Raw genomic sequence first — 12,196 nt, forward strand, 5'->3', positions numbered from 1 at the left:
TAAAATTTGTCAGTATTGTCCCAAAATTTTGTAGTTAGCGTTAAAACATATTTAAGCGTTCGGCTTTATTTTCCAATAATTTTCAGTGTATGTATTTGATATCGTTATATTTTTATTTATAAATTGCAAGTGTATCGTGTGAGTGTGTCGCAGAACTATTTACATAAATTGCAAGCCTTAGCGAAAGCTTGTTAAAGTGGTTGCTGAAAATAGTGCAAACGTCTTGGGCAAGGATATATTAATAGTTGCGTTCCAGATGCTTCACGATTTGCAGGTTTTTACAGGAAGCCGTTCCAGGTGACCACCTTCCATAGTTTATTAATGAAGAAAACACCTTTTCCTGCAAATCGTGAATATCGTGAAGCATCTGGAACGCAACTAATGCGAGAAGTTCAATCTGATCAGGCGGGCCGAATTTCGGAAGCCCAAATCTTTACCAAGATGGCATACAAATTCTCATGGATCTTGTATCAGGTAAGAATATATGTGTGGATATGCGTATATTGTTTCCAAGTAATCTTCACATATATCATTGCCCAAGAGCTTTTCCCTTAAAAAGTAATTACACTGTGCATCACTCGGCTGGGTATTGGACCAAACCAACTTTCCGCCTTTTGCTCTTATTTATATGGTAAATAACTTTTTATGTGAAAACTTATATTACAGGTGCTATAACGGGTCAAAGGTCAGATCTTCGAAAAATTAAAAACTTAATATTTCAGAAAATTTTGAACTGATTTTTAAAATATTCATATCATTGTAAAGGTGATTCAACCCCCACAACAAACACAGTTAAAGGAAAAAATACCTTTTGTATGTATAAAAAAAATATTTTAAACAAAAAAATTACTAACCGATTTTTAAAAAATTCGTATTTTACAAAAAAAAAATACTAATTAGTATTACAATTCAACACCGTATTTAAAGAAAACAAATAACACAGGCCAACAAGGTTTTCTAACCAAGAATCGGACTATAGTTTTTCGAAGGACGTGCTGAATTCGAATCTGACCCCAGAATAGCCCAATCACGTCAGGTTTTGGAGATATTCTAACCTAAAAGTACAAAAATCATGGTTTTTGGGCACATTTGAGCTCCTGTAAATTCTTTGATATTCTGAAAATGAGGAGTATTGGATAAAACTCAGTAAGTTCAACAGTCGACTTTTCGGTGACAAATAAAGATTTTTAAAGTATTAAAATGAATTTTGGAGGGGAGGAGTAGTATTTTTAGATAACGAGATGATCTTTCATAGTGTTACAGGAGCTTAAATGTGCCCAAAAACCGTGATTTTTGTACTTTTAGGTTAGAATATCTCCAAAACCTGACGTGATCGGGCTATTCTGGGGTCAGATTCGAATTCAGCACGTCAAAGACCTTCGGAAAAGAAGAGTCCGATTCTTGGTTACAAAATTTAATGAAATTTTGTCGGCCTGTGTAATTAATAATGTTTTAAGCGTTAATTCGTTCTTGTTTACCCACAGCCCTGTTAAAAATAAAGCAAAAGTGTATGTAACAGAAGTTTAAGGCATATAAACATACAAAAACACCATGGTTTTTGATTTTTTACATAACAGATTATATATAAAAATTAAGGGTAATTTTCTGTTTTATTTAAATAAATTATTTAACTTTCTATTTCTAATTAGTAATTTTTTAGTTTCAAATATTTTTTATAAGAAAAAATGGGTATTTTTTCCTTTTAAGTGTTTTTATATACGAAGTATACAAATAGCATATCAGAAGAAAGGGGGTTTAATCGCCTTTACAATTCCACCAATTGTTTAAAAATCGGTTGGTAATTTTTTTGTTAAAAATATTTTTTTTATAAAAAAAAAGTTATTTGTTCCTTTAAATATGGGTTTTCTTAATTTTTTATATACGAAGTATACAAATATGCATATCAGAAGAAAGGAGTTTAATTGCCTTTACAACGAAACCAATTTTTTAGTATTTTTTTTTTTGTTTAAAATATTTTTTTATAAAAAACAGAGATTTTTTCCTTTAAATGTTTTTTTTTTTTTTATTTTTATACACGAAGTATACAAAGTTGGTTATCAGAAGAAAGGGGGTTTAATCGCTTTACAACGATAGTAAGGTTTTAAAAATCGGTTAACAATTTTTTTGCTTGAAATATATTTTTTTAAAAGGTATTTTTTCCTTTTTAAGTATTTAACTGTATTTCTAATTAGTAATTTTTATACCCGAGCGCACTTGTGCACAAGGGTATTAAAACTTTGTTCACATAACGGTTGTTTGTAACAGGCAAAACGAATCGAGATAGATATAGACAAATGTGTACATAAATGATCAGAATGAAAAGAGAAATCGATTAAGCGGTGACTGTCTGTCCGTCCGTCCGTCTGTGCGCACGATAACTCCAGTAAACATTGAGATATCTTAACGAAACTTTGTACGTGGACTTCTTTCTTGCGTAGGACGGACGGTATTTAAAATGGGCAAAATCGGACCATAACCACGCCTACCTCCCATATAACGGTAATTTTCAGAAATACGAAAACTGCGATATTTTAGTAACTACTGAAGAGTATTCACTCAAAATTGATATTTACAATAAGTTTTAGACGAAAAATAAGAATATTATAAATATTTTGAAAATGGGCATAGCCACGCCCACTTATGGTTACATGTGCATATCTTGGTAACCGCTGCACCAATTTCTTCCAAACTTGGCACAGTTGTTGGCCTTGATATAACATACGAAATGGCCGAAAATTTTTAAAACCAATAACTACGCCCACATCCCATATAACGTTAATTTAGAGAAATACGAAATTTTGGTAAATCAGTAAATATTAAAGCTAATTTATTCAAAATTAATGCTTGAAACAATTCTTTACCAAGAAATACGTGTATGATAAAATTGTGGAAAATGGGCGTGGCACCGCCCCCTTATGATCATATATACATATGTATCTCGGTAACCGTTCTACCAATTTTTACCAAACTCGGTGTGGTTATTGTTCTTGCCACATAGAAGCAAAACGCTGAACGCTGATCGGACTAAAATTACGGCCGCTTTTCATATAACGGTAAATTTCAGAAATGCTTGAAACTTCAATATTTCGAAATTTAAGGACGCTAATTTACTCAAAATTGATACACCCCGGCTTACCATGTAGCGGTAGCTCTCGGAAAGGTGAAAAGCATATATTTAATACTTGCGTCGGGTATTTAATGTTCGGCACCGCCCGAACCTAGACTTTCTTACTTGTTTAGTTTAAAATATTTTTTATCTGAAAAAATTGGTATTTTTTCCTTTTAAGTGTTTTTTTTTCTCAAATTTTTATATACGAAGTATACAAATATGCATATTAGACGAAAGGGGGTTTAGTCGCCTTTACAACTTAAAAATCGGTTGGTATTTTTTTTGTAAAAAATATTTTTTTTTTATAAAAAAAAAAGTTATTTGTTCCTTTCAATGTGGTTTTTCTTAAATTTGTATATACGAAGTATACAAATATGCATATCAGAAGAAAGGGGATTTAATCATCTTTACAACCATATGAATTTTTAAAAAATCGGTAAGTAATTTTTGTGTGTAAATATTTTTTTTTTATAAAAAAGGGTTTTTTCACATAAATTGTGTTTTTCTAAAATTATTATATTCGAAGTATACAATTATGCATATCAGAAGAAATGGGGGTTAATCACCTTTACAACGATGTAAATTTTTAAAAAATCCGTTCAAAATTCTTTGAAATATAAGGAATTTAATTTTTCGAAGCCCTGAACTTTGACCCCTTATAGCACCTGTAATATAAGTTTGCACAAAAATGTTACATACCGTTCAAATAAGAGCAAAAGGAGGACTGCGTCTATATTTTTAGGTTTTTAGTCATTTACATGCAATAATAAAATATAATTTTTTAGCAAAGGTCCTATTTCGAACTTCGATCTCCACTTCGGAGGCTAACTTCGAAAAACGGAGAAATCACTTTTTTGCCTATGACTCAATCTCTTAAAAAAAATTGGTTTGGTCCAATACCCAGAAAAAAAGTTGATTTTGCCGTACAGTGTTATTTTATTTGCTTGCTTTTTGCTTTATTTTATACTGGACAAACGAAAATGACGTCGCAAAGAATAAAGTCTTCTGCGAGAAGATTAAAAAATATATAGACCGTGCCGAACAAATTAAGGAACGTGTTCAAAAGCATGTTATTCGTGGAGAACTTGTATAGGCGTATAGGCAACTCGTTTTAGTGCTGCCAAAAGCAGCGTTGAAGTCGACAAATATGATCTATGGTGAATTTACCAGGTCTAAAGTCACACTGATAAGCCCATTCAGTGCGTTGACGTTGGGCTTCAGTCTTTCAAACAATACGCTCGACAAAACCTTGAAACGTTTATTTAGAAAACTGATCCTGCGGTATGCCACAAATATTTAAAGTAAAATAAATATAAATTTTTTGCTCGGACCAAAAAAACCCTCGGTCCGACTCCGGCTACGCAGACCACAGTATTTTTATACCCGAGCGCACTTGTGCACAAGGTATTATAACTTTGTTCCCATAACGGTTGTTTGTAACAGGCATAACGAATCGAGATAGATATGTCGAGTGTGCCTAGCAATAAAACGCCGGATAGTTTCTTATATTACAATGACTAACTTAGAGTTTATTGAAAAAGGTTCGCTTGTACAACACACGTGTCCGTGTACCAAAAAGATCAGCGAGAAAAGGAAGTAGAAAAAGCTAGAACATCAGAGATAACACATCTCACTAACTTATGTTATCGATTATTGTTACAAGAGGCGAATTCACCACAATACCCCCCGGCTAGTTACCGGCTAACGATACCGAAGGGGGATTTTCACCCGTCGTCTTGCCGATGTATACCTGACAGCCTCCTCCTTCATCTCGCTTTTATCGTCCTCTCTATTATTCTCGTTTCTGTTATTGTCCGTTCCTGCTGTAGGCGTTTATTCGTTTCTGTCTACGGTGTTCTGTGTGCTTCTCTCACCTTCGTAGCTTTCCGTTGCTGTTGCCGTTGCCGTGACGTCGTGATTAAAAATAAATGCTGCCTTCAAGCGATCAATAGAAATTTTAACTTCTCTTTGTCGAACTTTGATTACGAAATATTTTTCCTGCTTCGAGAGAACTGCGTATGGACCTTCATAGTGTGGCTCCAAGGGTTGACGTACTCGATCTATTCGAACGAATACGAACTTACAGTCTTTTAAAGCTGGTTGTATATATGTTTGTGCTTCGTCGTGTCGCGAAGCTTTCGTCATGGGTAGTTTACTCATTGCTTCTCGCAGCTGTTCCATAAATTCTGCTTGGCCGGATCGCCGTTTTCTCTCGTGTAGAAACTCGCCTGGTATACATATTGGTCTCCCGTAGAGCATTTCAGCTGGACTGGCGTTTATGTCCGTCTTAACGGTAGTACGCATTCCCAACAAAACAAGCGGTAAAGCGGAGCTCCAATCGTTGTTCGGCCAACACCTGATCGCGGCCTTTAGCGTGCGGTGCCAACGCTCGATCATTCCGTTCGACTGTGGATGGTATGGCGTCGTACGCAAGTGTACTACACCTAACATCCTTGTCAAACTGCGAAATACTTCGGACTCAAACTGTCGGCCTAAGTCGGTGGAAATTCTTTGAGGAACGCCATATACTGCTATCCAGCCGCTGATGAGTGCGCTGGCTACGTTTTCCGCTGTCATCTCCTTGAGAGGAACTGCCGCTGGCCACCTTGAAAACCTGTCTATACATGTGAGGCAGTAACAGAACCCGTTGGACGTCGGTAGCGGTCCAACAATATCAACATTTATATGTTGGAAGCGGTCATCAATGTCGTGGTAGCTCCCTAGAGGAGCTTTTGTGTGTCGTTACACTTTCGCTTTTTGGCACGGGATGCAGAAACGAACGGTCTTGGCGACATCCGCAGCCATTCTAGGCCAGACAAACCTCTCAGCTACCAGTCTCTGCGTTGCTTTGATGCCCGGATGGGATAAGCCATGCAGCTTATGTATAACCCTCTCTCTAAAGGCTCTCGGTACGTACGGTCGTACTTTCCCATGAGATACGTCACAAAAGAGCTTCGCCAATGAGCCTGGAAGTGGTACTTGCGTTAACGAAATTGTGTTATCCTTACCTGAACTCAGCAGGGCTTGGAGTTGTGAATAGTTTGCTTGTGCAGTGGCCATTTCGTCAAAGTTTATCGCCTCGTTGTGTATTGCGTTGATGCGGGACAGCAAGTCAGCAATGTTGTTGTCACGCCCTGGCAGGTGCCTAATATCGGTAGTGAATTGGCTTATGTAGTCGAGTTGTCGCGCTCTGCGTGAAGGTGTCTTATCACTGCTTTGTCTGAATGCGAAAACGAGTGGCTTGTGGTCGGTGAACAGAACAAATTCCCTTCCTTCCAAAGCGTATTTAAAATGTTGCACTCCTATGCCGCAGTCAGCTCTCTGTCGTAGGCGCTGTACTTCCTTTGGGCGGGCGTTAGCTTTTTAGAATAAAAACCCAAGGGTTGTACTTCTCCGTCTATTATTTGGTGTAATACATGGCTGTCTCCAGATCGAAAAACGAGAAACCAAATCGATCATGTTGTGATAGACGGAAGGCATGCTACAAGCGTTTTGGACGTACGTACACTCCGAGGGCCAAACATCGACTCGGACCACTATCTTGTTGTAGCCAAGATACGCACCCGCCTCTGTGCAGCAAAAAATGTGCGCCCAACAATGCAAGGAAAGCTTAACGTCGAAAAGCTGCAATCACAACAGACGGCCAATTTATTCGCCACTCGACTCACACACCTGCTCTCTGAGAGCACTCTTCAACAATCCGACGTACGCGAGCAGTGGAACCACATTTCCCGATCATTAAGTACCGCCGCCGAAGAAGTAGTTGGATTTCAGCGAGCCCGAAAGAACAACTGGTACGATGAGGAATGTGAAGAAGCCGCAGAGAAAAAAGATGCCGCCTACAGGGCCACGCTGCGATCGGGCGCAACGCGAGCCATGTGGGACCGTTATAGGGAACTGAAGAAGGAAGCGAGACGTATTTGCCGCAATAAGAAGAGAGAGGCCGAAATACGTGAGTGCGAAGAGCTTGAGATGCTGGCCGACAGGAAGAACGCCCGAAAATTCTACCAGAGGGTTAGGCGACTTACGGAAGGTTTCAAGACCGGGGCGAACTCCTGTAAGAACAACAATGGCGACCTAGTGACCGATGTCCAGAATATACTTAAATTGTGGAGGGAACACTTTTATAACCTACTGAATGGTAGCAGCGCTGAAAGTAGTGAGGAAGACGAACCCGAGTCCCCAGTCGATGATGATGGAGTAGCTGTCCCACCGCCTGACTATGACGAGGTACGTATAGCGATTACGCGGCTGAAAAACAACAAAGCTGCTGGAGCTGACGGCCTGCCAGCCGAGCTATTCAAGTACGGCGGCGAGGAGCTGATGAGGTGCATGCATCAGCTCGTATGCAGAATATGGTCAGATGAACGCATGCCCGACGACTGGAATTTAAGTGTGCTCTGCCCAATCCACAAGAAAGGCGACCCCGCCATACGCGCCAACTACCGCGGAATTAGCCTTCTAAGCATAGGTTACAAGGTCTTATCGAGCGTATTGTGCGAAAGACTGAAGCCCACCGTCAACGAGCTGATTGGACCTTATCAGTGTGGCTTTAGGCCTGGAAAATCCACCATAGATCAGGTATTCACAATACGCCAAATCTTGGAAAAGACCCGCGAGAATAGGATCGACACACACCATCTATTTGTCGATTTCAAAGCCGCTTTCGACAGCACGAAGAGAAGTTGCCTTTATGCCGCGATGTCTGAATTTGGTATCCCCGCGAAACTAATACGGCTGTGTAAAATGACGCTGAGCAATACCACCAGCTCCGTCAGAATAGGGAAGGACCTCTCCGAGCCGTTTGATACCAAACGAGGTTTCAGACAAGGGGACCCCCTTTCGTGTGATTTCTTTAATCTTATGTTGGAGAAGATAATAAGAGCCGCAGAACTGAACCGCTCAGGCACAATACTTTATAAGAGCGTACAATTGCTGGCGTATGCCGACGACATCGATATTATCGGTAAAAACAAGGGCTACGTCTGTTCTGCCTTCTCGGGATTGGATAGAGAAGCAAAGCGAATGGGTCTGGTGGTGAACGAGGACAAAACGAAGTATCTCCTGTCAGCACACAAACAGTCAGAGCATACGCGTCTTGGCACCCACGTCACTGTTGACAGTTACAAGTTTGAAAAAGTAGACGACTTCGTTTATTTGGGAACCAGCATTAACACCAATAATAATGTCAGCCTTGAAATCCAACGGAGAATCACTCTTGCCAACAAGTGCTACTTTGGGCTGAGTAGGCAATTGAGAAGTAAAGTCCTCTCTCGTCGTACAAAGATCACACTCTATAAGTCACTCATCATGCCTGTGCTGGTGTATGGCGCGGAAGCATGGACAATGAAAGCATCTGATGAGGCGGCTCTTGGAGTTTTCGAGAGAAAGATTCTGCGAAAGATTTACGGACCTTTACGCGTTGGTGATGGCGAATATCGCAGACGATTTAACGATGAGCTGTATGAGCTTTACAACGATATAGACATAGTGCAGCGAATTAAAATTCAGCGGCTCCGCTGGCTTGGCCATGTCGTTCGGATGGACAGAAACGCTCCTGCTCTGAAAATATTCAACGCGGGCCGCGATGCTGGGAACAGAGGAAGAGGAAGGCCTCCTCTGCGTTGGAAAGACCAGGTGGAGAAGGACTTGGCTTCACTTGGCATTTTCAATTGGCGTCAGTTAGCACAGAAGAGATATGACTGGCGTGCTGTTTTGGACTCGGCCAAAATCGCTTAGGCGGTTACAGCGCCAAATAAGAAGAAGAAGAATACAGCGCCTACGGCGTCATCTGATGCGTCGACGGTTAAGCTGATGCCAGATAAAACTTTGTAGCTTTGCGTGACATTTATAACTTTGCCAGCAAAGCGCCAGACGCAAAAGGTATGCCACAGTGAACTCCAAGAAAACAATTTTGTACCGCTTTTTTACTCGTCAACGTTGCTGTGGATTTTATATATTTTGCTTTAAAATTATCAGCAATGTAATTAAGTTTTATGTTTCTGCATGAAAACTCGAATTTGGATGAAACAAAATAAATATTAAACCGGCTGATTGTCAAAGCGCGCCAAAAGATGGGAGTTAGCCATCTTTTCGCTTCGCGCTGCAGCTTCAACGATCTATGTGGCATGCCAATTTATCTGTCAAAGCGAATCTGTCACGTAAACGAAGCAAAAGTTTTATGTGGCATCAGCTTTAGGGTCAGCTGTGAATTTGGAGCCATGTAACGTTGCGTTCGCCAAATCTTCCTTACATGCGACGAATGCCGCTTTACTTTCCTCTGACCAATATAATGGGGGTGTTGTCGTTTTTTTGGTTGCCCCTTACCAGCTGCTGGAGGACGGCTTGATTTTTAACTGCATGCGGGATGAACGGCCGATAAAAATTTATCATGCCCAAAAACTTTTTAAGCCCCTTGGCCACCGTTGGTGTTTTAAAGTTCCGAACAGCTTCTACCTTCTCCTCAGGGGGCCGTACCCTAATCGTGTGTCCCAAAAAGTTTAGCTCGCTCCTTCCGAATTGGCATTTACTGATTGCGATAGTCAAATTGCTTTGGCGAAGTCGTTCAAATACTATTCGCAAATGCTTTTTGTGCTCAACCTCTGATTCCGACGCGACCAAAATGTCGTCGATATACGCGAAAGTAAAATCGAGCCCCTTTAAAACTTCATGGATGTGACTTTGAAAAGTCTGAGCCGCATTTCTCAGACCGAATGTCATGAAAACGAAGTCCAAAAGGCGTTGATATAGCCGTTTTTGGTATATCGCATGGTTCAATAGGGATCTGGTGGTATGCTTTTTGAAGATCGATGGCTGAAAACACCTTCTTGCCGTGTAAAATGCTGGTGACGTCGTGCAAATACGGTATAGGATACCTGTCCGCTACCGTAATTGCGTTTAATGCCCGATAGTCGCCGCAAGGTCTCCATTCGCCACTTTGTTTCCTCACGAGGTGCTATGGACTGGCCCAATTACTTTTTGACGGTCTGCAAATCCCCTTCTGCAGTAGGTACTCGAATTCTTTCTTCGCTTCGTTTAGCTTATCCGCCGCTAGTCTTCGCGGCCGCGCGAATACCGGGGCACCTGTGGTAGTTATGTGGTGCGTAACCTTGGAATTCACTGGTCTCTTGTCTGCGTTTGTCGTGGCGATATCCTGGTACTCATGGAGTAAATTCGCGTACTTATCCTTGACGTTGTATACCCGAATTTGCGTAACCTCGGTGCGCGCCGTAAGACCTTTCGTCTCCAGTAGTGTACTTCTATCTAGTAACTTGCCTCTCTTAGCGTCGACCAGGAGATCGAAGTGCTTTAAAAAATCTGATGCTATAATGGCAGAATTAACTTCCGCCAAAATGAAAGTCCACACAAACTCGCGTCTTAACCCAAGAGAGATCCGTAGTCGTTTTTCGCCAAATGTTTTAATAGCCGGGCCGTTCGCAGCATACAGTTTGGCCTTCCCGCTCGCTTTTGTCGTATTCGCCGTACGGGCCGGTAGCACGGACACATCGGCACCTGTGTCAATTAAAAATTGTGTTTTTGTGTTTTCGTCCCTGATGAGTATGCGGGCTATGCGTTGGTAGTCTTCAAATTCGCCCGCCAAACCAGAAGATGCAATTAGTTTTGTGTCGCTTTTTGTCCGCGCTCGCAGGGCGGTCGGCATTTACTGGCGTTATCTCCGTGCACCTGGTGGTACCAGCATAATTCGCCCTTTGTTCGTATTGGAGTGTTTGCCCGGGCGTCTCGTCCTCTTGACACTGAACGAGATCGTCGGTTTGGTCGGTACCTCGTATTCTGAATTAATTTGTCGAATTGCGCTTCAATGCGTTCGATTCGTTTGCTTATGCCTGAAAAAGTTTCGTCGGCTGCATTGCCTTTTGCCACTACCGACACCTGCTGAAAATCCCCTACTTCTAGAATCTTGTCGGCCAGCTTTGCTAAGTCTGGCAAATCTGCGTTAGACGCCTGTAAGATTGCCCTAACCTGTACTGGCAACCGCTGCAGCCACAGCGATTTCAGAAATTCGGTGGAAACCTTGTTTTTTGCAAGTTCACTTAACTCGCTTAACAATTGGGTTGGCCGTTTGTCTCCCAAATCCACATCCGACAGTAATTTTTGCGTTTTTTTCTGCTCGCTTATCTATCTATTATACGTCATTTCAGGTTGTCGTATTTGCCGTTGTCGGGTGGGTTCAAAATGGCGTCAGAAATCTGGGCTAAAACGTTTGATTCAACAGCAGCGACGACTGTGTTGAACTTTGACGAATCGGTGGAAACTCCGGGCACGCTGAATTGCCAGAATGGCGGCACCTTAACCGACACTTTGTTCACCATCATGGCTTTTTCACTCGTGGCAGCGGCCGACGGCCCAGCTCCCGTGCTTGCTTCATTATCTTCTTGGCTAACCATTGGAGTTTTTGCTCGCTCCGTGACAAATACTCGCTTTTGACGTCGGGGTCACCAATTGTCGAGTGTGCCTAGCAATAAAACGCCGGATAGTTTCTTATATTACAATGACTAACTTAGAGTTTATTGAAAAAGGTTCGCTTGTACAACACACGTGTCCGTGTACCAAAAAGATCAGCGAGAAAAGGAAGTAGAAAAAACTAGAACATCAGAGATAACACATCTCACTAACTTATGTTATCGATTATTGTTACAAGAGGCGAATTCACCACGGATACATATAGACAAATGTATACATAAATGATCAGAATGAAAAGAGAAATCGATTAGCGGTGACTGTCTGTCCGTCCGTCCGTCCGTCCGTCTGTGCACACGATAACTCGAGTAAAAATTGAGATATCTTAACGAAACTTGGCACGTGCACGGGCGTAGGACGGATGGTATTGAAAATGGGCAAAATCGGACAATAACCACACCTACCTCCCATATAACGGTAATTTTCAGAAATACGAAAACTGCGATATTTTAGATTATTCACTTAAAATTGATATTTACAATAATTATTAGACAAAAAATAAGAATATTGTAAATTTTTTGAAAACGGGCGTAGCCACGCCCACTTATGGTTACATATGTATATCTCGGTAACCGCTGCACCAATTTCTTCCAAACTTGGCACGGTTGT

The 12,196-nt window shown here is 41.2% G+C and overlaps 2 protein-coding genes across 4 annotated transcripts in view; one reads left to right on the forward strand and one right to left on the reverse strand.

Annotated features, from left to right (window-relative positions):
* The first annotated feature begins 407 nt into the window (after nucleotides 1–407).
* The window catches only part of LOC118746252 (MIT domain-containing protein 1-like), a 55,673-nt gene continuing 43,884 nt past the window's right edge, over nucleotides 408–12,196 (forward strand). For all 3 annotated transcript variants that reach the window (XM_036480085.1, XM_036480083.1, XM_036480086.1), the window contains exon 1: nucleotides 408–474. The gene's annotated coding sequence lies outside the window, so the exon portion shown is untranslated. The remainder of the gene's footprint in view (nucleotides 475–12,196) is intronic.
* LOC118746344 lies at nucleotides 4,943–5,560 on the reverse strand. Its single transcript, XM_036480199.1, has one exon. The coding sequence runs from the start codon at nucleotides 5,558–5,560 to the stop codon at nucleotides 4,943–4,945; it is 618 nt and encodes a 205-aa protein (XP_036336092.1).

The sequence above is a fragment of the Rhagoletis pomonella genome, unplaced genomic scaffold (genome assembly GCF_013731165.1).
Source record: "Rhagoletis pomonella isolate Grant_MI unplaced genomic scaffold, Rhpom_1.0 Rhpom_scaffold_00010, whole genome shotgun sequence".
In the NCBI taxonomy this organism is placed as follows: domain Eukaryota; kingdom Metazoa; phylum Arthropoda; class Insecta; order Diptera; family Tephritidae; genus Rhagoletis; species Rhagoletis pomonella.

Coding starts and splice junctions, on each gene's coding strand:
- LOC118746344 (XM_036480199.1), bottom strand. CDS start 5,560: ATGTTAGGTGTAGTACACTTGCGTACGACGCCATACCATCCACAGTCG.